The 25428-nt window shown below is 40.7% G+C and overlaps 1 protein-coding gene across 1 annotated transcript in view; it reads left to right on the forward strand.

Annotated features, from left to right (window-relative positions):
- Window positions 1-25428, forward strand: part of SIM1 (SIM bHLH transcription factor 1) — a 69466-nt gene that overhangs the window by 23413 nt on the left and 20625 nt on the right. The window contains exon 9 of the mRNA XM_007469887.1: window positions 18666-18834. Within this exon, the coding sequence (XP_007469949.1) occupies window positions 18666-18834 (169 nt within the window). The remainder of the gene's footprint in view (window positions 1-18665; window positions 18835-25428) is intronic.

The raw sequence follows: 25428 nt of genomic DNA on the forward strand, positions 1-25428 counted from the left end.
AGAGAGAGAGAGAGAGAGAGAGAGAGAGAGAGAGAGAAGAGTGTTTCTGGGGGTCAGCACTGGCCCTTTTCTGTTTTTGAAGGATAATGGAAGAAAAGGTTGTCCCCTGGGGACTCTGTTCAGGGGCTGGGGGTGGAGAGCTTCCCAGCATGCTCTGGGCAGGTGCGTCATCCTCTGCCCCTTTGGCAGCGCTGCTGCCTGGCTGCTTCCCCTTCCGCAGGCCCCTCTGGCTTCCACTCCTTCCTTTGTTGTTACCCTGGCCTGGATGGCGCTGACTCACAGGACCTCCCCTTTACTTCCTGGGTGGAGGCCGCTTGGTGCTTGCTAAATGACCAGCCTGACCACTCTTCCCTGGCTGTTGGGAGGAGAAGGGTTCTGATCTTTGAGTCACATCGTGGAAAAACATGGATCATTACATTTGAAGGCAGGGATTCATCCATGTTATTGTGAATGGATGGACAAATTCAAATAAGGCTTTACTGGAACTCCAGAGAAATATGTTTTTGTCTTTTGACTTAGTGTAGTCATGAGGCAAACGCTGTTATGTTTGGTACAAGATGTGTGTGTGTGGAGGTGGGTGGATTATGCATACCTTTTTTTTTTTAATTGACGCATAGTTGATTTACTTTTTTTTGGATTATGCATGTCTTGATAATTTAGTAAAAGGCTGCTACTTCCTTCCCCTTATCCAGTGCTTTCCTCCCTGTTTTCTGTTCTCATTGGCTTGTGACATCTTTCTAGATGAGCAGGCGGTGATAGAAAACTCATTTGCGTTGAAGTGCTGGTGTCTGTGTTTAAGCCATCATGCAAAAAGGATTGGTTGGAGTTTAGATGGAACCTGGAAATACCCGAGTGCCTATGAGTGGAGGGATTTAACATTCTGCCTTGTCTGAAGGAGTAACTTCCCATCTCCTTTCCCCCTGCTGCAGGCGTCCCAAGGTCCAGAGAGCTGGCAGTGGGGAGAGGTGGTCCATGGTGAGGGCAGGGCTAAGGGCCATGAGAGAGGAACTTGCTTTTGTTGGGCACTGACAACGTTAGGGGTCTGGCTGAGTCTGGGCCATCTGTTTACCATCTGTGACTTTTACTCTGGGAAGTTATATTGTGCTAGGATCGTGATTTTGTTTTTTTTAAAGCATAGTATCATTTGAAGCAACCTGCAAGGGAAAGGCGTGGGCTTTGGTGTCAGATTGATCCAGGTTCAAATATGCGTTGCTGCATAATAGCTGTGAGACTTTGAGCACAGCTCTACTCCTTTGACCCTCTGTTTTCCCATCTGTGAAATGGAGACATTTGCATACACTTTTTAAGGACCGAGGGGGATTAAATAAGATAATGTACGTATAGCACAGTACCTGGCAGAAAGCAGATGCTCAAAATATCTTAACTGTTGTTATTAGCTCTTGCCAATTATGTGACTTCAACTGAAATACTTTGAAAGGAGATGAATAATTCCCTCTTTAACTTGGATTTCAAGATCCTCAGATCCACAAATTTAAGTGTTTATTTTCTTTCCCCTCCCCAGTGCTTCCATTCACACCCCTCCAAGATTGTGCTCTTTGTGTGTGGTGGCTTCTATAGTTTGATTAAGCTCACCCTGTTTTTCACTGGTGTCACTGTATGCTCTAGAGGGAGCTGAGATTTCTGCTTGGATGGAGGTAAGCCAGCATTTACCAAGTGCCTTATTTGTGCCAGGCAAGGTAGAAGGTGCCTTACATGGTGAAATGGTGTTTACAAGGAAAAAGAGGGTTCTAAGAAACTAAGCTTTTATCAAATTTCTGAGGTTAATTTTGTTGGAACCAGTGTTTTGTCAATTTTACCAAGTCAGCAATTATAATTTAAAGTGAATAAAACCTGCGACAGTGGCATTTTTGATGATCAGTGGAGGCTTTTGTATGTTCCCTATCTCTCTGCATGGACTGGGTATGGCTGTCTCACCAGTGTTTTACAGAGGATGGCAGATTGCAATGATTTATTGAGTGTATACGTGAAACAGAAGTCTTGGCTTCTCTTGAGTAGTTTACAATTTAGTTGACAAAATTAAAGAGTTTCATTTAAATATTTAAGAACTCAGATTAGTCTAGTTTGAAATGATATGGTATACTTGCACTATTTGCTAAGGACACAGAATTCAAAGGAGCTTGGAATGAAGGTGGAGGTGTCAGGGAAGGAGTAGAATTTTAAGGGTTGGACAGAAGTGGGATCTTTTGAGATGAAACAATGACTTCCACACATTTGTCCCATTTTTCTTTTCCATAAGTATTTCTGTGACAGTTAGTCACTCTTCAAATTCGATTCAGCTGTGCTTGTCTCACTGCTCTTGTCTAAGCTGGGTTTCTTTCTTTCTTTCTTTTTTTTTTTGTGGTTCGCGGGCCTCTCGCTGTTGCGGAGCACGAGCTCCGGACGCGCAGGCTCGCGCAGGCTCAGCGGCCATAGCTCACGGGCCCAGCTGCTCCGCGGCATGTGGGATCTTCCTGGACCGGGGCACGAACCCGTGTAAGCTGGGTTTCTTTCTGTCTCTACCTTTTTACCTGAACTTTTTTTGTTGGAACTGAGCGTGTTCCATCAGGACTGGAAACTATTTTCCCCAAAGCTCTTACCTTTCCCAAATGAGTACTAGTATATCTTCAACATGTTCATCTGACTTTAATAATGAATATATATATTTTTAGCATCCAGGCATAGGACATAGTTTTTAAAGTTATAAGGGATGTCAGTATTCTGAATTGCACTTAAAATCTTATTGAAATGAATACACAGTGGCACCACAGTGGTATAATGGTTGTATTTTAAAAATTATTTGTAGGAAGTAAATGTGAGATATACGTTAGGACAACAAACAGAAGCAGAATGGAGGAGAGGGAGGGGCAGAGAAGCTATGTGGCCAGCTCCAGATTTGCAGAACCGGAAGGCCTCCCCAGTGCAGTGTTTGACATTGTAATCCTACTACTAGAATATGATGCAGCCTAACCCCTAGGCTTCTTACTTAGATGTTTCAAACTCTGATAACCATAGGGATGTTTTATAAGATATTTGAAAAATGTGTTATGAAATGAGATATCACTACATTTAATTATGCAATATAGCATATTAGTTAAGGGTTTGGGCTCTGGGTCTGTTGCCTATTTAAATCCCAGCACTGCCACTAACTCTGTGATTGTGGGCAAATTGCCTAACTTCACTGTCTTTTTTTTAATCTGTAAAATGAGGGTAATAATTATATCTACCTCATAGAGTCGTTGTGAACATTAAATGGATAATGTGTGAGGTTCTTGGCACTGTGCCTGATTACAAAGTAACATGGGACAAGTGTAAATTATTAGGGTGATTATTTCAGTGAAATAAAATAGAATAATTTTTGGCCTGCCAGTAAATGCAGAATAAACGTCTGTGAGTCTTTGGGCTGAAGGAGGGAAAGCACAAGTCTTCAGAAGGCCGAGGGTTGCCCAGGAATAAGTCACCAAACATTCTGAGGCATCTGGAAAGGACTGTGAGACCATCCTTCGGTTGGTTAGTGCTAATAGGTCTTTAAGCATTTATAAATGCTTTATTGAGCACCTATTATGTGTCAGGCACAGTGCTAGGTTCTGAGGACATCAAAATGAACAAGACAATATCTGCAGGAAAAAGAAGTAAGCACAAGTCCAAGCTATTGCCTACCTTGATTTCTCCATAGGTTTGCTGATGACTGAGATTCCTTCCTGGAGGGAAGTGCTTTCATCCACAATTAGAAGAGGGCCCAAAGTACCTTGGGACTGTTAGGGCGCCCCTGGGGAATAAGCTTGCAGGGGCAGTCAGACTCCCCTCTGGTTAGATGGTGGGGAGGGAGCGGATGCAGTGAGAGGAGCCGGGCCCCTGGAGAGAGAGGGGTGTGTGTGTGTGTGTGTGTGTGTGTGTGTGTGTGTGTGTGTGTATGGAGATCATGATTGGCAGCAAGGTAACCGATCGCAGGCTAAGAAGTCCAATTTTAATTCTCACAAGGACATTACCCAGGGCAGGTCCTATGTATCTCATTACCTGAGCCAGAGAGAGAGAGCAGTTGTGCCCAGGTTGAATTTTGTCCTGTTGGAATGATGTTGAGTAGATTTTTGTTCTGCTTTGAATGTGATTTTTGAATATTTTGTGGGGCTGACTTCTAATAGGATTCTGCATCTCAGCAAATTTTAAATTGAAGAATCTCTCTAGAGTCAAAATAGTCTTTGCCGATTTATTACGTTTTTAGGAAGTGTTGCTAATTATTTTAGGTTAATGTAATTAAACTTTTCTTTTGTAAAGGGAAATTCCCAGGCATTGCTGCTTCCTTGCCCTGGAGAGACTGGAAGATGATTGTCAGCTCCAAGCTGAAGGAGGGGTGGGAAGGTGCTCTTGTTTGTTGCCAAGCTTAGAAAGGTTGGGGAATAAGAAGGACTCGCATTTGAGGAGCGGTTATTCTGTGCCAGAGGCTCAGAGAGGCCAAGTGACTTAGCTAATATAACACAGCTCAAGAGTGAGCATACCACCCCAGGGCCCAGACTCCAGAGCCCATCCAATTTCCTCTTTGGTATGCTGTTTTTAAGCTGGTAACATTGTACTAGGGTGAACCATATGAAATTGCCATTTTTGTATATTGAAATAGTCCAAAATTGGCAATTTTATGATTCCACCTATTGCTCAGGAAGTAATAGGATGTTTTGCAGATATTTTACCAAGGTCTATGGATAGTTCACTCTCTTGTTCAATGTGGGGTCTCCATTGCTTCCCAGAACCAGTCAGCTGCCATGCAGTATGCTCACTTCCAGGCCCCAGGCCATCTCCCCTCCACCAGTTTAAGCACCAACGGTCATGACATGTTCACAAAACAGCAGTCCAGAAGCATCACCTGTAGACCATGATTTTATTTAGAACATCTAATATTTTACCAGGATTCAAATGCAAGCTGCTGTCTTTACTAGAAGGATATCTTTCCTTTGATTGATTGCTAAATAGATAGAGCTTGTGAAAGGATCTCTCTTTTTTTTTTTTCCCTGGGATTTCTTGTTCAAACAGAATTTGTTGTATCCACATCAGTAAAGCCGTGCTAATATGCGCTGCTGGCCAGATCGTGGAAATAGCCTCATTATGTTGAACTGGATGTCATAATGGTACCCATTAAAGTGGGATTCTCTCTGTGTTTGTACTTTTAAATCCAAGTCCCTTGCCACTTTTTACATCTCTCTGAGAATAGCAACATTCTCTAGTAATGCAATCTGAGAATGTGCTGGCTCTCTCCTCCTCCTACTGAAAACCACGATAAAAATAGGATCCTGGTTTCAGAGCATTTTTAGGAATTTGTGGCTTGCTTCTGCTCCTCGGTCATTCATTTCACTCTCTGCGCTTGTGATGACTGTAATGTGTTCTGGTGGCTGAAGGTAAGGACCCACGAGATTTACTTCTTTCAACACTCCCATTAATTAATATCAGTGTCCAAATATATGACAGGAAAAGAGCAGCATTTTTTTTCCTCCAGAACACAGACCTACTAGAGAATGGACTTGAGAATATGGGGAGGGGGAAGGGTAAGCTGGGACAAAGTGAGAGAGTGGCATGGACATATATACACTACCAAACGTAAAATAGATAGCTAGTGGGAAGCAGCCGCATAGCACAGGGAGATCAGCTCTAGGTGTGACCACCTAGAGGGGTGGGATAGGGAGGGTGGGAGGGAGGGAGACGCAAGAGGGAAGAGATATGGGAACATATGTATATGTATAACTGATTCACTTTGTTATAAAGCAGAAACTAACACACCACTGTAAAGCAATTATACTCCAATAAAGATGTAAAAAAAAAAAAAAAAGCCATTAAGAGACTAGTAACGTCACAGCATTTCTATTAGCTGTTGAAATCCTGCTACAGTCCTGGCAAAGTGAAGTATCTGTTGTGCTGGATTGGGGTAATGGACCCCTGCAGGGTTACAGCTCAGAAATGCTGGAAGGATGAAGCCCACAAAAGGGAGGGCAGAGTGGCTGTCAATCTCATTCCTGCAATTAAAGCGGTTCAAGAAATAGCAAAGTGCAGGGTGGTATTTATTGTGAGGGTTAATTGAAAACCAGGGGAAAATATTTAGAGACGCTACATGGCATTTCACATTGTAATCACTTTTCTATTTGTGTCTCATCTTGTTGACTCAATAGGACCTTCATTATAAACAAATTTCTATCATTAGAATTAGCTTAATTTCTGTGACTGTAATTAAGAGGATGGTAAGAAATGTTGTAGAGCATAGTCCTCTCTACTGAAAACTGGGCGTGTTTCTTGCATTCACTCCGCAAGTATTTCCCCAGTGTCTACCACATGCCAAGCTCTGTTGTAGGACTCTGGTATGACCAAGACAGACAAGGTTCCTACCCTCATGGAGCATAAATTTTAGTGGGAAGAAATGGATAGTACTTATAAACAAGTAAATATGTTGTATAATGTCAGGAAATGAGGGGGAAAAAAATTAAGGGAAAAAGAGATGGAAGTGGTCAGGGAAGTCCTCTCTGAGGACTCTTAAATGAAAGGAGGGAGGCATGTATATGTATAACTGATTCACTTTGTTATAAAGCAGAAACTAACACACCACTGTAAAGCAATTATACTCCAATAAAGATGTAAAAAAAAAAAAAAAAGCCATTAAGAGACTAGTAACGTCACAGCATTTCTATTAGCTGTTGAAATCCTGCTACAGTCCTGGCAAAGTGAAGTATCTGTTGTGCTGGATTGGGGTAATGGACCCCTGCAGGGTTACAGCTCAGAAATGCTGGAAGGATGAAGCCCACAAAAGGGAGGGCAGAGTGGCTGTCAATCTCATTCCTGCAATTAAAGCGGTTCAAGAAATAGCAAAGTGCAGGGTGGTATTTATTGTGAGGGTTAATTGAAAACCAGGGGAAAATATTTAGAGACGCTACATGGCATTTCACATTGTAATCACTTTTCTATTTGTGTCTCATCTTGTTGACTCAATAGGACCTTCATTATAAACAAATTTCTATCATTAGAATTAGCTTAATTTCTGTGACTGTAATTAAGAGGATGGTAAGAAATGTTGTAGAGCATAGTCCTCTCTACTGAAAACTGGGCGTGTTTCTTGCATTCACTCCGCAAGTATTTCCCCAGTGTCTACCACATGCCAAGCTCTGTTGTAGGACTCTGGTATGACCAAGACAGACAAGGTTCCTACCCTCATGGAGCATAAATTTTAGTGGGAAGAAATGGATAGTACTTATAAACAAGTAAATATGTTGTATAATGTCAGGAAATGAGGGGGAAAAAAATTAAGGGAAAAAGAGATGGAAGTGGTCAGGGAAGTCCTCTCTGAGGACTCTTAAATGAAAGGAGGGAGGCAGCCATACCAAGACCTGCAGGGAGAATATTTCCAGCAGTGGGAAGCAAGTGCAAAGGTCCTGAGGTGGCAGTCAGCTTGACAAGTTGACAAATGGAGGAGGTCACTGTGGCTGGAGCAGAGAAAGAGAGGGGAAGAGCAGAAAAAGAGGATGCTAGAATAAGCAGAGTCAGATCATATTGGGTCTCAAAGGCTTTGGGAAGCCATTGGAGAGTTTTGAGCCAAAGGCATGGCATGAAGTAATTTAAGCTTTGAAAGGATCATGTGGCTGATGTGGAGAATAGGCTTTGGGGTGGGTGATGGGAAGAGGCAGGGAGACCAGTTAGGAAATGATTGTAATTGCCTAGATGAGGGAAGATGATGGCTTGAAAGAGGGAGGTTGTGGTGAAGGATCAGATTCAGGATGTTTTGAAGGTAGACCAAGGGGGTTTGCAGATGGACTGGATATGAGTTGTGAAAAAAATAGTAGTCAAGAGCAGCACCTAGGTTTTTAGTCTGAGTAACTTGAGTGAATCGTGGGAAGAAGCAGATTTGTAGGAAAGGGCAGCAATCAAGGGTGGTATGTAGACATGTTTAGTTTGAGATGCCTGTTATTCATCAGAGTGGAAACACCAGGTAGGCAGTTGGGTCTGGGTATCTTGGAGTGAGGAGGTCTGAGCTGAAGATGAGGGTCATCAGCATATGGAATTTAAAGCCAGTGGAGGGGCTGAGATCACTAGGGAGTGGGTGTTAATAGAGAAGCAGCCTGAAGACCAAGCCCTACAACTCTGAGTGGTTTAGGGTCTGCAGGAATAGGAAGTGCCCAAGAGGAGGCTGAAAGGAAGCAAACAGTCAGGGATGGCAATAGTTTGGTGAAATATATGCAGTCAGGGCAGGCCCTGGGGAACGTGTGAATTTTGTCTTTGGAATGTTCCCTCCCTTTTCAGTGGTTTTCCATCTTCTCTGTGGTGCCCTTTCTTTCAACTGATTCTTTTAGTTTCTCTCATCCCTGATAACAACTGCTCTAGTTCTCAAAGTGTGGTCCCCTGACTGGTAGCGTCAGCACCATCCAGGAGCTTGTTAAAAATGCAAATTGTGGGCTCTACCCTAGACCTACAAATGAGAAACTCTAAAGAGTGGATCCCAGCAAGCTGCGTTTTAATACATTTTTCATGTGCTTCTGATGCATGCTGAAATTTGAGAATCACTGCTCTAGAGAAAGAGCTGATAAACTGAATCAATGAAAGATAATAGATGAGGCTTACCCTATTATCCTTTTCTGAGCCATCTGCCTAAAGCCAAAGAAATAAGTGTCTAACAGCAGATATTGAGCATCAACAACTAGACCATTCTTGAGACATCTTCATGGGAGCCAAGGAAACATCTCTAGCCCTAAAGATAATAAAAGCAGGCAGCTGCCTATCCTGCCTTTAGTAGTAGGCTCTATTTATAACTATATAACTATATATTCTATATAACTATAACTATATATTCTATATAACTATATATTCTGCATACAAGCTCTCTGACTCCAAATATGGCGACAATGAAAAATTTGGCATTTCAGTGGGCAACTCAAAATCTGTAGCAACAATTCAGAACTTATTTTGTTAAAACACAACTTATTTACCAGGCAATTTAAAATATCTGAATACCAAGGCACATAATAATAATAATAATGATAATAAAACATTTGTTGAATTGTGAATTCTTATTCATAAAATACATCTCAAATTTATTTTAGCTGTTTAAATAATAGAGTTTAATGTATATTTAGTTAAGCATTACAGTAGTAAGGACTTGAGGAGATTAGAAATAAATGAATCCAATTAAAGAACACATCTGTGAGATTTGATATGTCCTAGGTATGAATGAACTGTTTGCACAGCAACTGTAAAGAAACCATTAAATGATTAACCATCTAGAAGAGGTTTAATCAAGAATAAATGCTATAGGACATATTTTAAAATATTTAAGTTAAACAGATGAAGACTTTGTGCATTTGAAAACATAGCATCATGCCACCATTTTTTGCTGCATCTTTGCCCAGGGAGTTCGAAGATTGAGGTTCAACTTTTCTGTGATCTGCAGACATGTTAGGGCCTTGTGTTGCATAGGAAAGGGCAAAACTTCCAACAGTGCCATGAGGTTTGGCTTTGTGGGGCCTCCTCACACACTGTGGGAAATTGGGGGACCCTGAGGTCTTGAGGATAGGATCCCAGTGTTGGGGAAAGATTATTTCTTCACGATTACAGGTATTTTTCTGTCCCTGGAGTTTGTGTGGAGTTGAAAACAGGAGGTGTGCTCTTTCACCCTCTCTGCCAGAGGATTTTAGGGTTTAGGAATCAGCTTTGTAAGGGTCAGAAGAACTACGTGAGAAAGCTATTCCTGTGAGAATAGAACCTCAGCCGAATATAATGTGTTAGGTGATGGATTCCCCCATCACCTGTCTATCTTAGGTACTGGAAGAGTTTTAAAGAGAACATATATTTGGAAAACATCAGCTTAATAATTGACAGTGAAAGAGAGAGGGATGGGCAGAGAGGGTGGGGAGGTGAGACAGAATGCAAGGAGATGGAAAAGAGGGGGCCAGAATAACATGTGTGCATTTTATTTTCTATTTGTGAAAATTTTTAAATGTAAGAAAAACTTGGTTGATATTAATATCATTTTTTTCTTTCTTTATATTTGGTTTTCTTTCCCCCTCCAGAAGTGGGCTAGAATTAGGGGTTCTCCTGGGAAAGGAGACCGACCATTTTTAATTTACGCCTTTGATGAAAGAGGCAGCACATTTTGCATTTAATTTATTCGAATCTAACTTTTAAAGTCCACCTCAAGAAAATAAGAAACAGCACAGCTATAAGATCAATAGGATTTGGAACTTAGCCCAGGAAGGTTCACAAACATACCTAAAACTTTGGTAGCTAGATTCAGAATGAATTCTGAACGTAAAATATTAAGTTCCTCAGAACAAGAAATGTGGCCCCAAAGTAGGGTTTATGCCATTTAAACAATGACAAATATGTCATCTATAACTCATATGAAACTAAATTGTTTTAAGAAGCTCCGTGGCAAGACTTTCTGTTTTTCAGTTATAAGTAATATTTTAAGTTATAGGCTCCAAAGAAGGAAGCATAAAGTCCTATAGTTCACTTGAAAGCCTTCAGAGACAGATAATTCTGTCAGGTAGGAAGGGTGGAAAATAGATCAGAAAGTAAGTGAAATGTACAGGCACCAAGAGAGCATAAGGTCATTTGGACATTTAAAAATTATAAATGGTGTGCATGAGAAGTTGAACCTATGGGGAAAGAAGTTTAGTAGTGCTTTCTCTCTTTTGTAATTTAACATTCACAAAGAAGAAACCCTGGATATATAAGGAAAAGAAATTGGGGAACCATTTCACAATGAGGTAGGAGTGCCTGAAATTTGCCTCAATTAGTGTTTCTTTTTCAATAAATTTTTTTCTGATTATAAAAGTCATACATGTTTATTATAGAAAAAACTAAGATAATGTGGAATGGTATAAAGAGAACGTAAAGAACATCGTTAATTTATTTTCCAGATCTCCTCTGTTAACATTTTAGTTTTTTGCCTCCCACTATGGTACATGCATATACATGCCTATACAGTACATGTTGATTTAAAAAGAGAAAATTTTTCACATTGTCAATAGTTATTTTGCACATTGTTAGAGTAAAAAAAAATGAATGACTGCATAGTATTTTATCACATTAGTAGGCCATAATTAAGTAATGCTTCTATTGTTGTTTCTTCCTATTTGTTTATAATTAAATACAAGAAATTATGCTGATAAACACCCTTGTATATAGACTTTTGATACTCATCTCTGATTATTTTCATAAGATATATTCCTAGAGGTGGAATTACTGGATTTAAGGTATGAACATTCCTAAGACTCTTGGTAAACATTGCTAGTTCACTGTCTTAGCAGTAGTATATAGAAATACCCATTTATTTCACCTTGCCTTCATTGAGATTTATTGTCATTTAAAAAATCTTTGCCAATTTGAAAGGCAAGAATGACATCTGGTAGCTGCCTTAATTCACACAGGTTACTAGTAGTGAGGCAAAACCTTAAAAAAATTATTTCTCAGCAATTTGTGCACTGCTTACATCCTTTTCATGTTTTTCTATTGCAGAGATATTGTATTCATTAGTGATTTTTAGAAGTGTTTCTCTGGATGTTTAAAGCACTATTCCTACTCACCCCTTCATTACAACTGTAATGGTTCCAAAGACATGGTTGAGGATGAAATTAATTTAGTATTCGAGTTTGCCTAAATATCACATATGCCATGCCTGAATTATAACTTGATAAAAAATAAGTGCATTTAATTAATATACATACCACTAAAATGGTAGCATATGATTTGTTTCTTTGACTTAAGATCTCACAGAATTTCAGAATGATCATTATTAATTATAATCTGGGAATTTAAGAATCCCTCACATAAACTTGCTTACTTAGCAGATATTTCTTTCTTATTTATGTAGAAGAGTTTGCCAGTTTTTTGAATTTTTGCTCGTTCGGATTGGAGTAGAATAACAGTTTATTGCAATGAGAATTATTTTGTTAATAACTTGCAAGTGAGCATCTGTTCTCTGTAAGATATTTGTGCTAGACAGTAAACAGAGACTATTAGAAGAGAAGGAATTTAAGATATGCCATTCACTGTGAGACAGATTTACAAGTGCCTAAGGAGGGTGGGACAGTGACTGGTAGAGGAGCTCAGAGGAGGGAGCAGGGAGAGATCACTGTGGCCAATGGGGAGAAGGGAACAAAGTCAGATGCAATGTGGTGACAGGTCTGGATTTAACTATATTTCAACTTGTGTCGTGGGTTTGTATGAAGGTGTTACACTATCCCTGTTGTGAGGATGGTTGGTCTTGCCATATCTTCCATTATAGTTTTTGACTTACTTTTTGGTTGTTGTTTTTTGTTTACATCCCTGTCTTTCCTTCTTGAAATCACAATGTGATAGTAAACCCCATTCACTATCATGGAATACTTACTCTCACATACGAGAAGGTAAGTCATCCCTTACCCTTGTGAGGCCATCCACTCCATAGCATGTTGGATGAAACCTACAAAATGGAGGAGAAAGAGGTTTCTAGGCAATGTTTATGTAAACCCCAAGACTTTGGGGGGACTACTAAAATCACCAAGTCAAATGGAGAAAACCACAAGGGGCAAACACATATCCACTTATTAGTATGAGACTATTACATTTCCAAGGGTGCCTTAGCCTAACTTCCCAGCAGATTGTCTAAGTCTGTGAGCCCCTCACAGTATGGAATCCTCCTTATCAGATATCTCTGCTGGGCTCTGTGGGAGCCTGAAAATGAAACAGAAAGTAGGTCTCTCTGCTGCAGAGGTTTACCCAGTGGCCAGGCAGTAACTCTGCCAGAATATAAAGAAGGTCACGCACTTCGTGTAACAGTGACTCTAGAATCCAATTAAAAAGTTTGGTATAAGGCACAGTCATTCCTACTTAATCCGATCACGGTTTAATGCAATCCTTTTCTTATTTCAGTCAGCGCCTTTGGAGCCAAATCAATTGTATGTCTTTGTTTCCACGTTTTCCTCGGTAATTTGATCACCTTCAGCCGTTAAAAAACAACAAAAAAAGCTCAATTGGGAAATCTGGCAACATCTTTTACGAATTGCCACATAACATAAAGTCAACAAACTCCAGAACGGCCAGCTCCAAAACAGACATGACAGAAACCAAAAATTCAGTGGAAACAAAAGCAGAAAAGGGTAAGGCAGAGCTGAAGAGGGAAATTCTTGCAAAGAATCTTGACTCAGCATGAGCTGATCAAATACTGTTGATTACTTCTCTGTATACTCATTCCAACTCACTTGAAGGCCGTACATATGTTGGTGCTGCTGTTGGCATCATGGATGCCAGTCTCCCAGTCAAAATGCTAGACATAATATTGATGCATTTCTCTGAAGCTGACAGTACCTTTCAGCAGCGAAGACACCTTTCATTTGCTTTGCAAGGGCATCACAGTGAGCTTCCCATATGGCAATTTGGCATTTACCTTGTGAGTGGTCATGGAATATTGCTTAAGGAAAGGCTGAGAAGGCCAATGATGCAAAAATAGCCCCTTTTATTCTATTGGAATTTGAGTAATTCCAAATATGTACATGCCTATTATAAAGTTTAGAGTAGACTCAGATGGTTAATTCTGCAAATTGAATGATTTCTGACTGTCCATAATGGAATAAGAGGATTACTTTGGTCTGTGTAAATATGGGTGAGATTGACAAGCTGCAAGTCCTAGTGATTGCAAGTTACCCATTTCACATAGCTTTCAGAGCCTAGGTACCTGAGGATGTCTATGGCGCTGGTACAAGTCATTAAAAAGAGAACAAAAAAAAAGTACATTGAAAAATATGCCAAATGGCATATGTCACAGTTCCTTTTTCAATATGCCAATCATATCTGGGAGAACAGCCTGAGCTGCCCTTGAGAGGGTTACCTAGGGGGTCCTTAACATGGTCTATGAGGCACTTCTCAAGAAAGCTTGAGCAGGGCTGAGTCCTTCCTTTATTAAAGTCACCTAAGTCAAGCTCCTCACCATATTCATTTCAGTCTAAGTTCTGTGCACTCACGTATTTTATTTTGTCCCACTCCACAGGGAAGCACTGAACGGCTTTACTAGACATACACCTAACTTTGAGGATGTGTGTGTATACAAGAATACACCTCACTAGGGGAAGGGGGAGAGGTAGAGCCAGACTCTTCTTTGTGTCTGAGTTTGGAGGAGGGAAATGGAACTCAGTAATGTGATTCCCATCAGCATCTAGACCTTTAATCTATACAAATGAAATACTCAATTTAATAGAATTCTAAAAGTAAAACAAATGCTTTGTTCTCAGTGAATCTGCCATGCAGAGTTGCTCTTGGCAGTACATCAACCGTACTTGAAATGTCTTTAAGTGGGTATTTTTTTATTGTGCTTTTCATCCTAACACATCTTTTGAGCTGTTAGAGTCTCGAACAGAGAAACAGGAAGGCCGAGCTCCTCTCTGAATGCCAGGTCTGTCTTGCTCAATGGTCTTCATTTGCTGACTTAGCAATAAAGAACTTAATGAACTTAATAAATATGTTGGCCACACTACAATAGAGTTTAGAAGCTAAAAAGGAACAGAGCAAACGAAAAAGAGTTTGGGATAGAAAGGAAAGAAATACAGCATAGGGAAGTGTTTGTAATGAAAGGTGTTACAGTTGCTACCAAAGTGAAACTATCGCTTTGGGGAAATCAGGTGCCAAAAAGTGCCATCGAGGGTGGAAGTGAAGAAATAATACTATTTATTGAGCATTTACTATGTTCTAGGTACTGTGCTATAAGCTTTCCACGTTATATTTCATCCGAACCTCAGCACATCCCTGTGAATTTTAAAGAGGAAATTAAAGTCTAGACAGGTTGTCACACAGGAAGAGGCTCAAACTGTGATCTACCTGACTTCATGATCTACTGCTTAATTTTGGCAGATTTGTTTTTGTATTTTTTGGTGCACCAGAACATTAATATTTTAACTGGTGTATCCAAAGTATAAGTCTTTTTGTATTTATTAGCTTTTTCATGTGTATATGTTGAATTTAAAAGCATTTACTGGCTTTCAAATTTTATTTAGGCCTATTTAATTTGGAGTATTTTCTTCATTGGAAACTATGCAAAATTTTTGGAGAGACTTTTTCAGTAGTTGAGATGCATACTCTGGGGTCTGATAGTGTGCAAGAGAAAAGTGAATCCTTGTTTACTCTCTGCTTGTAGCCATGACGTCTCTGTGCTGAAATGTTGCTTTAAGAATGAGTTGACAAAAATGATTTGGCCAGTTTTCAGGGGTGCTTGATTTTTGCTGTCAGTCTTAGGCACAGGATGGATACTCTGCTGCCCAGCAAACAGAAGTACATTTGACACAGAAGATGGTCAAGGATGCGGGCTCTACCTCCTGTCAGAGCCACCTTGCTCACTGTCGTATCCATGTGATCTCAGGGCCAGGTGGTTCTGGGGACTCATAGCCCACAGGGGTCTTTTTCCCCAGAGAAAGGCTTTTGGGTTCCAAGTTATTAGTAGTTATTGAAGAAAACAGTCCTTTTTTAGTGGCATCCTTACCTTCTTCCTCTTCCATCTCTGTGAACTCTTGTGCAAAATGCCATTGGGGGCTTCCCTGGTGGCGCAGTGGTTAAGAGTCCACCTGCCGATGCAGGGGACACGGGTTCGTGCCCCGGTCCCGGAAGATCTCACATGCCGCGGAGCGGCTGGGCCCGTGAGCCATGGCCGCTGAGCCTGCGCGTCCGGAGCCTGTGCTCCGCAACGGGAGAGGCCACAACAGTGAGAGGCCCGCGTACCGAAAAAAAAAAAAAAATGCCATTGGAATAGAGTAGGTCTTGACTCTAATCTTCTAGGAACTTAGAATCCACTGGGAAAGATAAGACATAATCTCTTGAAAAATAAGATTAGAGGAGGAAAGAGATAAGCTTCTGGTTCCTTCCCCACTTCCCTCAGGAACTGGCCCTGGTGCCTTGGTCATGAGGGTAGTGGCTTAGTCCTTCTCTTCATTGCTGTGTCCCCACGGCCACCACAAAGATGCTTAGTAAACACATACTGAAGGAATGGATGGGCTTAGCAGCTGGGAAGGGCTTCCTAGAGGTGAGTGGGATCTAAGATAGTTCTTTATAAGAGGGGTTTTATAAGTATGTGTTGGAGCAGAGAGAAAATCAGGAAACTATAAGGTTAGTTTGGGGAGAACAATTTTGGATGAAGTGAGGGGCTGATGAAGGAAAATTCTGAGATATTGTCAGAAAAATAGGTGGGCACCACATTTTGGCGGGCATTGAGGTTCTGACCAGGGAATGCTCAGAGCCTGTGCCATGTGCTGTCCTTGGGAGTCGATTAGAGCTTAGAGTGTAAGGCAAACCAGTGATGTGATCAGACTCCCCAAGCCCAGGAGACAATTCCCATGCCTACCTTCTAAATTTGGGGGGGTTTTTTTGGCCACGTGGCAGGTGGGATCTTAGTTCCCTGACCACGGATCAAACCCATGCCCCCTTCCATAGAGCACAGAGTCTTAACCACTGGACCGCCAGGGAAGTCCCTACTTTCTAAATTTTTGTTACTCACATAGGTGAGTTGTTTTTTTTACTTTCACTGAGTAGATGGACTGTTTGATAAGAAGCCATTGCAATTTGATGACATCTATCACTACACTCCAGTTAGTTACAGTGATATTATTGGACCTGTTTTAGCTGGTTTCTATTCCTGGTCACTTGAGGAGGAACTCCTTGCCTGAATTATACTTTTGCTTTTGCCGGATCTCTCTGTAGTAGAATAGGTAGGTTCGCTGAACCATGGACATCTGCCAGTCACTTTTACATATATCATTTTATCAATTTGTTACACTGAATATACCTATCTTAATCTGAAGAGTATTGAAAATGCACGGAAAATGTTTAAAAAGGTGAACCCGTTAGAGAAAGGAAAACTAAGATAAGAAAAAAACAAAGGAAGCCGTGGAGTTTGTTGCCCAAAATGCCTGACCTGAGGACTTGTATACTTGCTAGAGGTGGTGATACATCAGACTTGGGCTCAGGGCTTTTTGACTTCATTGCAAAGAGGGAAACATGATGAATGATATGATTCACAGTGCCTGTGAGATAAAAAGAAATCAATTACTCAGGAGCAGCTCAGCTAGTTCTGGAACCTGAGAGAAAATGCTCCCACGAGTCCTCACAAAGAAGACTGAAACATTTTAGTCTGGCTGCCAGTGGGGAGGGGTGAGGAGTGAGCTGAGACTCCCTGCTGCCTGGAAGCAGGCTGAGGTGGTAGCTGGGGGCAGGGCCAAGCTGTCATCTGTAGTCCCTCAATGCCTCAGCAATACCTTTGTAACGAACTTTCTGAGATACACTCTTTATCCCGGTCATATCACAGTCTGCAGTTATTATGTTTATTTGTTTAGTATTTCTTCTCCCCAATAGATTGTAATCTGCACAAGGGCAGGGACTCTAAAGGCTTTATTTATCCTTTCATCTCCATATAGCACAAAGTCTGATATATATTAGGAGTCTAATAAATATTTACTGAATGAAGGCTTAAAAAGAACTGGTGGGAAAGTGTACCCTAAGGTAACTGAATTAGTTAGCCTGTTGAAAGGGATTTTTAAAAAATATATAATTTAATTAATTAATTTATTTATTTTTGGCTGTGTTGGGTCTTCATTGCTGCGCGTGGGCTTTCTCTAGTTGCAGCGAGCGGGGGCTACTCTTCATTGCGGTGCGCGGGCTTCTTGTTGTGGTGGCTTCTCTAGTTGCAAGCACGGGTTCTAGGCGAGCGCGGGCTTCAGCAGTTGTGGCACGTGGGCTCAGTAGTTGTGGTTTGCGGGCTCTAGAGCGCAGGCTCAGTAGTTGGGGCGCACAGGCTTAGTTGCCCTGCGGCATGTGGGATCTTCCTGGACCAGGGCTCGAACCCGTGTTCCCTGCATTGACAGGTGGATTCTTAACCACTGCGCCACCAGGGAAGTCCCAAAAGGGATTTTTTTTTTTTTTTTTTTTTTTTTTTTTGCGGTACGCGGTTCTCTCACTGCTGCGGCCTCTCCCGTTGCGAGGCACAGGCTCCGGACGCTCAGGCTCCGGACACACAGACCCAGCTTCCGTGGCTCACGGGCCCAGCCACTCTGCGGCATGTGGGATCCTCCCGGACCGGGAGGCACGGACCCACATCCCCACATCCCCTGCATCGGCAGGCGGACTCCCAACCACTGCGCCACCAGGGAAGCCCCCGAAAGGGATTTTTAACTAATAAGCTAGATACACTAGTTTGCTAGCCATACGAATATTTGGAATGTTTACCTAGAATGATTGATCTAGGAGCAGCTGATAGAAGACATTCTTCTTGCCAGTGATCAGATAGCATCAGATGGTCAATTGTCTATGGCACTCACCCCACACAGACAAATTTTAGAGTAAATTTTATAATCCATATCTTACCAGTGAGGACACAAAAGCTCAGCGAATTTGAATTATAGATTTATTTTCTACTTATATAAAAATAATGAAAAATGTATTTTTTAATCAAGACATCTTCATGAGTATATCATATAATTTAGCTGTGGTACCTGGGGCAGTTACATTCAGAGGCATTAGTTAAATGTTAGGCACTTCTAAAATAATCAAGGTGTTTGTGGAAACCAGTTACATGGTTAACTTTTTCTTGCTTCCTTTTTGAATATGAATGGCTGTCATTTCTGGTAAGAGAACATGTGTATCCATTTCCTGTGGTGGCCAATTACGGGCTGTGTCTTCCCACCCTGCAGAGACACGGAATACAAAGGGCTGCAGCTCTCCCTGGATCAGATCTCAGCCTCCAAACCAGCCTTCTCCTATGCAGGCAGCTCCACTCCTGCCATGACTGACAGCAGAAAGGGGGCCAAGTCCAGGCTCTCCAGCTCAAAGTCAAAGTCCAGGACTTCCCCATACCCTCAGGTAGGTGCACAGCCATTTGGCAACTTCCTGTTTTGTGCCTTGGTTTGGTCTCACAGTAGAGGAAGTATTGAAGCTGTTTGGAATTAATTATCTGGCTTTAGTACATTTAAAACTTCTATAAATCTGGAAAGCTTTCTAAAAATATCTTCTTCCTTTAAAATAACTGTGCTAGTAAAAATTTGAAGTGATCTTGTGGTTTACTGCTTTTATATGAAGGTTGTGAGAGGCTTAGTGGCAGTCAGAACCATAACTTTATTTCAAGGAGATTGGTTCTAAATTTTTTCCTCTACACTGATTAACCAGAAAGAAGTAGCCAGCATAGAAAAATATGGAAAACAAGAGCTTGATGTAGAAAATTGAATCTTAGGACAGGAACTGAAGTCAAAGGAAAAATTAAGAGGTGGAGGCAAAAAGATCAAGGATACATTTCACCATGAGATTTGAGCACAGATGGACTATTTATGGGGAGGAATGAAACAGAGAGGGTCTTCCAGATGGCAGGAATGGTAGAAAAAGCAACCCTCTTCTCACCTTTGCAAGGTGGTGAGCTGATGAGACCCAGAGAAGGTATTCCAGAAACACTGCAAGGTACAAAGATGAGTCCTGATGCTCAGAAGGAAAAAAAGAATGTCTTTATTCATTAGCCACTGAGATATAGAAGCTTGTCTGTGTCAAGGTGTAGGGACAACTCTCTGCTGGCCTGAAGGAAGTGGGACAGAACTGAGGATTTCCCACTCTCCATACCCTGTGACCACCTCCAGCTTTAAGGGTGCCACATCCAAATTCCTACAGTTCATTAGAGTAACTCAGGAGATGATTCCTGGGCTAGTATAAAACCAAACTGAATTCAGAGGCATTTCATCAAGGTGGTCTTATCGTTTATGTTTCTAAATATATTTTTTTAAGTAAAAATGGCAAACCAGTGGGTCCAGAAACTATTATTTTCTTACTTATCAGAGCTATATTATTCTGTTGACTTCTACAAGTGGGCACTGCTTGAGGAAATGTCATTCATTGAACTAATGGTCACTAAGAAGCTACTATTTGCTAGATTATTTTAGCAGCTTGGTGTGTGAAGGTTAGATCATGGGCCCCAAGGGACTGATGTCTGGTGCCACAGAGACCAGATTTCTTTACCCTGACAAAAGGGAGGGGAGTAGATGTGTGATGCCTGGACACTTTTCTTTTCTTTTTCTCTTTTTTTTTCTTTTGTGGTACGCCGGCCTCTCACTGTTGTGGCCTCTCCCGTTGCGGAGCACAGACTCCGGACGCGCAGGCTCAGCAGCCATGGCTCACGGGCCCAGCCGCTCCGCGGCATGTGGGATCCTCCCGGACCGGGGCACGAACCCGTGTCCCCTGCATCAGCAGGCGGACTCTCAACCACTGCGCCACCAGGGAAGCCCTGGACATTTTTCAATGTACACCTTCTTTTATGAGGACTGAGCACGTTACTTATAAAGTGCATTTTAGTTCAAGTCACTATGGAGGAGGAGTTGCTTCTTTTTATTGAATATCTGAGCAGCTTTTCTTATTACTACCTTGGGAAAAGAGTTTTATTGTCTCTTTTTAGTACTTGGAAGGATGAATTACTCCTTTGGGTAATTCTATCCTTATACGGATAGGAGTGCTGGACACTTAGATGAAAGGAGAATTTAAATCAGGAAATACTAAGTTAAGAAGGAGTTTGTCTGTTGTCATATAGAAATTAAGCCACAAAAACAAAATCTCCCCACTGGACTTCCAAAACCTCATTGCCTATGTTTTCTTTCATGCTCAGCTCTTAAGTCTAAAATTTCTTTAGTTTACTCTAATTGTAGACCACCTACACATTTTTTAAAAAATGTTTTAACTGACATTAGACTGCTCCTTGGGTTTACGTGGAGAGGAGTTAATTTGAAAGTTGTACATGTTTCATAGTTTTAAAAAAAAGCAATACAGAAGAGTGGAAAGTAGAAAATCACCCACTGTTTCCTCCTTTTCCCTCTCCAAAATGGTGGTTTCTTCTAGAAATATTCTATGATGTATCTATAAAAATCAGTCACATGCACACACTATATCAACATAGGGTTTCTCTTGACTTTTTTGTGTTCATTTTTGTGATTAATACTTATATAAATGTAATCCTTAGAATTTTGGCCTTATGTCTCATTTGAAATCTCAGTCATGAATTAAGTTCACTTAACATTTATGTGCCTAGTGAAGGTTATTCTTTAATTATGTTTGCTTTAGATAATCATGGTGCTAGGTCAATCATTGACTGAGTTTCTAGTACATGGGCTACTAATATGTAGAAATCAGAAACGGAACACAGTCTTGCTTTCGAGGAGCCACTTGTGTAGACAGAAAAAGGAACAGTCTTTGCAGTGAATTGTCATGGGGTGAGCAGAGGGTCCTCTGGGGACACAGTGGAAAAGCGTGACATCCAGGGCAAACTCATCTGTTTCTGCTGGAAGAAAACAACTCAGTACCACCATCTTGGATTCTAAATCCTCAGAAATTTTAAAGAAAAAAATAATTTAGCTTCTCAAAAGTCTTATTTGGTCCAAATTGCCCTTATATTATTATCTTTTATTATTATTTTTTAATTTATTTATATTTTTTGGCTGCATTGGGTCTTCGTTGCTGCACACAGACTTTCTCTAGTTGTGGTGAGCGGGGGCTACTCTTTGTTGAGGTGCGCGGGCTTCTCATTGCGGTGGCTTCTCTTGTTGTGGAGCACGGGCTCTAGGTGCGCAGGCTTCAGTAGTTGTGGCACACGGGCTCAGTAGTTGTGGCTCGCGGGCTCTAGAGCGCAGGCTCAGTAGTTGTGGCGTACAGGCTTAGGTGCTCTGTGGCATGTGGGATCCTCCCGACCAGGGCTCGAACCCGTGTCCCCCGCATTGGCAGGCGGATTCTTTTTTATTTTAAAGCATAGCATTAATTTTTTTGACAGATTAAAAAAATACCCTTATATTCTAAATTTTTTACTCAATGAGAATTTGGTAAAACCACTGTTTAAGTTTTAGAATGTATATAAATGTATGTACAACCACTGCACCACCAGGGAAGTCCCGCCCTTATATTATTAAGGAGTACTTATTCTTCGGTTTTCTTGCATCATTGTTCTTACGTGTCTTAGACTCAGTAAATGCTAGCTGAGTGCCTACATCAGAAAGATGCTACACTGGCCATTGTGATGAATGAGGGTAGAGGGTAGGTGTTGGGTAGAAGATGCTAGTTGTACACTCGGATAAGGAGTGTATAGAAGATGATGTATACAGAAGGCTTTAGGAGTGGTGTCAGCCTGGATGACTGGGGAGGGTGTTGACCTGGCTTGGAGGGTAGAATTCAGGTATATGCACATAAGGGAAAGGAGAGGACACTTCAGAAAGACCAAGATTCTGAAGAGATGCAGGAACACACTGTTAGTGTGACTGGGCCTTTGGGTGAAGTGGGGTAGGGTAGGTCCCTGTGGATAAGGCCAAGGGGTTATATGTTTGGAAGCATTCATTGATTAGTGCCAATATCTACTAGGCCAAGGAGTTTAGATTTTGCTGTGTGGAAAACCAGTAAAGGTTTTGAACAGGAAATGAGAGCATTAAGGTGGTAGAAGCAGGGCAGACTACTCGAGATACTCGTTTTAGTAGTCTTGATGTGAGTCTAGGAAGGTCTGAGCTAAAGTTCTCAGCTGAAGTAAAAAGCATCGTAGAGGAAGGATGAATAAAATTATTTTTATCCTTGGCTGCTTGTTCTTCTTCTCATCGTAGATGTATTTTGATCGTTATAGATTTATTTTGAAATTATATTTTAAAGCTTACATTTTTTAGTTAATGACACACTTACACTGAATTTCCCTTTATATTTTAACAGACCCATAATAAATACATTTTTATTCACTGAATGGTCAAGCTTTGCATGGCATTTAATTTTAACTGCTTTTGCCTCTTCTCAAAAATAAAGAGAAAATCTTTTATTTTTTGTTATTTCCATGTTTACATGTCTTTAGCATGCAAATTCTCCTCAGGTTTTTTCAAGAGGCCATTTCCAGAGCAAAACTGAGCTCGTAGGGTAACATCTTGAGCCTTTTATTTGTTATGAAATGGTGATTTAATGATTCTATCAATATTATTTATTAGGCTCTTTGCTCTATTGTATATTAGGCATATCTAGAAATTTCTAACAGACGTTCGAAGCATGGCAACATTGCTTTTTGGAATTATCTAGGCACCCTTATTTGAAGACGTGAGACATGCACAAATTGTAATGCACTGCCATCACCGAGTTTGTCTGCAGTAGTAGATGAACTTTCTGGTCCCCTCCTGGTATGAGATGCCCTTGGGAATAACTTGATTATATTATAGTCACTTAATGAAAGACTGAATCGCCTTTGTACCTCTATGTATTACTCGGGACAAGAGAGGTCAAAATGGAATTGTTTTGAATGGTTTTGGAAAAATTGTTGTAAGAAATATTATAGATAACTTCCAAAGATTCTGCAGCTAGCTACTGTGCTGCTGTAGAGCTATCTTACCACTATGACAGTTGTATTTTATTGTTATTGAGTTTATATTCATGAAAATAGCAACTTATTTTTTTCACAGTTCTGTTGAATTAGAAATATTGAGCTTATAGAATTTATTTTTCAGATCTTATCGCTAGCAATTGTTAGCAGCAACTGCTAGAGTCTTTTTCACCTATTTTTATGGAACTAGTCATGGCTACTCTGATACAGTTGGAAGTTATCCTGCCATAGTTTAGCCACGTCAATCATGAATAAACTGCCTCCTGATTCCAGTTTCCTTTTAAACTTCTCCTCTTGGCATGTTTATAGTTGTTACGTTTATTAGAGACAGTGCGTGCCCTCCGGTTTTATTGCATCATTCTGTCCTCTTCTTGCTTTTTCCCTAGTCAGTAATAAGCAATACACTATATAATTCTGTAATAACAGTGCATGCATAAAACCATGTATGCTTCTGAAACCTGAAAATATTTAATCTCTTGTTACAGATACACTGTAACACTTGCAGGTTTAACCTCACATCTGTTACTTTAAATAATCCCACAGAACCCTCTTAATTTTCACTGCCAGCAATCTGGTTTCCTTTTGGTGAAGGTAGAAACTCTCTCCCTGCAAAGGTTCTTTCTGGCCTCAAAAAAAAAAATACATCAGTGACTGCTATGCTGACTTTTTAGGCTACAGAGAACAGAAGGACCAAGAATTTCTCAAGTGTAGTTTTCCCTTACACATAGTAATTTTCTCTCTACCAGGATAGATGTCCTTCATTTCATGTTTTATGTTACATGAAAACATGTAATCCTTGACCATTAACAACGACAAAAACTTTAATGCATCATGCAAAAAAAAAAAAAAAAGAGGTTATCTTCTCTGAAATTCTTACACTACAGGCTTGTTTATATTTTCTGGCCATGTATAAATTTCAGATATCTTCTCTTCTATAGAAATATCAGGAGATTATTAAAGTGGACCCTTATGGTCTTTTTAGATTGTCTTCATAAATAAACCTCTAAGTATTATTTTAGAAAGCACTTCACTCAGTAAGGTGAGACCTCTGTGTTACAGATTTGTACTTTGGTTTTTACCATCTCTTGCATTTAGTTAAATATTTATTATGTGCACTAAGATGCTAAAGGTGGGCCCTTAAGGAACAATGTCCATGGTCTCACTGGGGAGGCAAGACCAACATTTTAGAGAGGAGTTGTAAGATGTGGTTGGTCATGGGACCTCCAGGCCCCTGCAGCTGCCTTTTCATTCCCTTGGCACGTGGTTGGGGGAGGGGCAGACTCCCCATTAATCAGCCTCCTTATACCCCCAAATTTACCTTCCACTACCCTGCTTCTCTCTCTTCACTCAGCCACATGGGTTTAAGGAGGAACCTGGGGCCTTGTTTGAAGTAGGCCAGTGAAGTCTGCTAAAAAGCACACACAAATTTGCTGAGGGGATGTGCAAGGTAAAAGAATGGTCTGATTAAGTGAGTCTGCAGAGAAAGGTGACATTTTAGGAGGTGTGATGGATAGAATGGGTGATGAGATGGAAGGAAATAACAATGGGGCCGGGCAAAAGTGGTTGTTTCTAGGACAGTCTACCTGCCATTACAGGGAACTTCTTTGTCCTTCACCTTGCTTGGGAGCACGATAGTATAAATATTGGTAAAGGTAAGGTAACTATTTATGGTAGATAACTAGGTATATGGGATTTGAAATAGGACCAAAAGATGATATACTTTCTTGCTAAATAGTTTACTCAAGGAGGCGGATATCGCAAACAACACTGTTTCATTGGTGTTTACTAAAACATACGATATATAATGATACGTGTTGTGTAAAACGCATTCCCAATAACGAGAATCCAATGATGACAAATCTCACACAAACTGAGATAAACAGGTGGCTGTGTTTAGTCACATTAGATTTATATGTTAGGCAGTGGGACTTCATTGAATAAGAAAAGACCAATGAGAAGAAAAAAATGAAAAAAAGTGGCATGAATGAGACTTTGCAAAACTTATAAGATGAAAGGAAGAAAATTTGGAGGCAGTAAATGGGGACTTTAAGATCCTTGAGGACAGGAGATGTTACCCTTGATAACAAGATTGC

The sequence above is a fragment of the Lipotes vexillifer genome, unplaced genomic scaffold (genome assembly GCF_000442215.2).
Source record: "Lipotes vexillifer unplaced genomic scaffold, Lipotes_vexillifer_v1.1 scaffold2083, whole genome shotgun sequence".
Lineage (NCBI taxonomy): Eukaryota > Metazoa > Chordata > Mammalia > Artiodactyla > Lipotidae > Lipotes > Lipotes vexillifer.